General features: G+C 53.2%; 1 protein-coding gene across 1 annotated transcript in view; it reads right to left on the bottom strand.

Annotated features, from left to right (window-relative positions):
• Positions 1-54: 54 nt before the first annotated feature.
• Positions 55-310, bottom strand: part of LOC104490687 (mitoferrin-1-like) — a gene marked incomplete at its 5' end in the record, with an annotated part of 3,275 nt that continues 3,019 nt past the window's right edge. Inside the window, one exon of the mRNA XM_010133008.1 lies at positions 55-310. This exon is cut by the window's right edge and continues 18 nt beyond it. Within this exon, the coding sequence (XP_010131310.1) occupies positions 55-310 (256 nt within the window).

The raw sequence follows: 310 nt of genomic DNA, 5'->3' as shown, positions 1-310 counted from the left end.
TGCAGGCACACGCGGACACACACAGAGGGGACACGGAGGCTCATGGGAAGACCTTCACAAGGATGTTCTTTTTTCCAGCTTGTGCTTTGTGAGGAAATACTTGAAGAATTCATACACCGACCAGGCGATGGCCGTTGAAGGCATCTGGTAAATGACGCGTGCCTGCACCCCTTTGAAATACCCCGAAACCCCCCCCAGCTGATAGACAGTCTTGAAGGCGTTCACCATGCCCGAGAGATGCCCACTGATGTTCACAGAGCTCAAGGCCATGTTCTCTTGGGTGTTGAGCAGGGTCTTGCAGACATCCAGA

This window comes from Buceros rhinoceros, unplaced genomic scaffold (assembly GCF_000710305.1).
Source record: "Buceros rhinoceros silvestris isolate BGI_N320 unplaced genomic scaffold, ASM71030v1 scaffold25233, whole genome shotgun sequence".
Classification (NCBI taxonomy): Eukaryota; Metazoa; Chordata; class Aves; order Bucerotiformes; family Bucerotidae; genus Buceros; species Buceros rhinoceros.
This window is presented reverse-complemented; position numbering and strand designations above follow the sequence as displayed.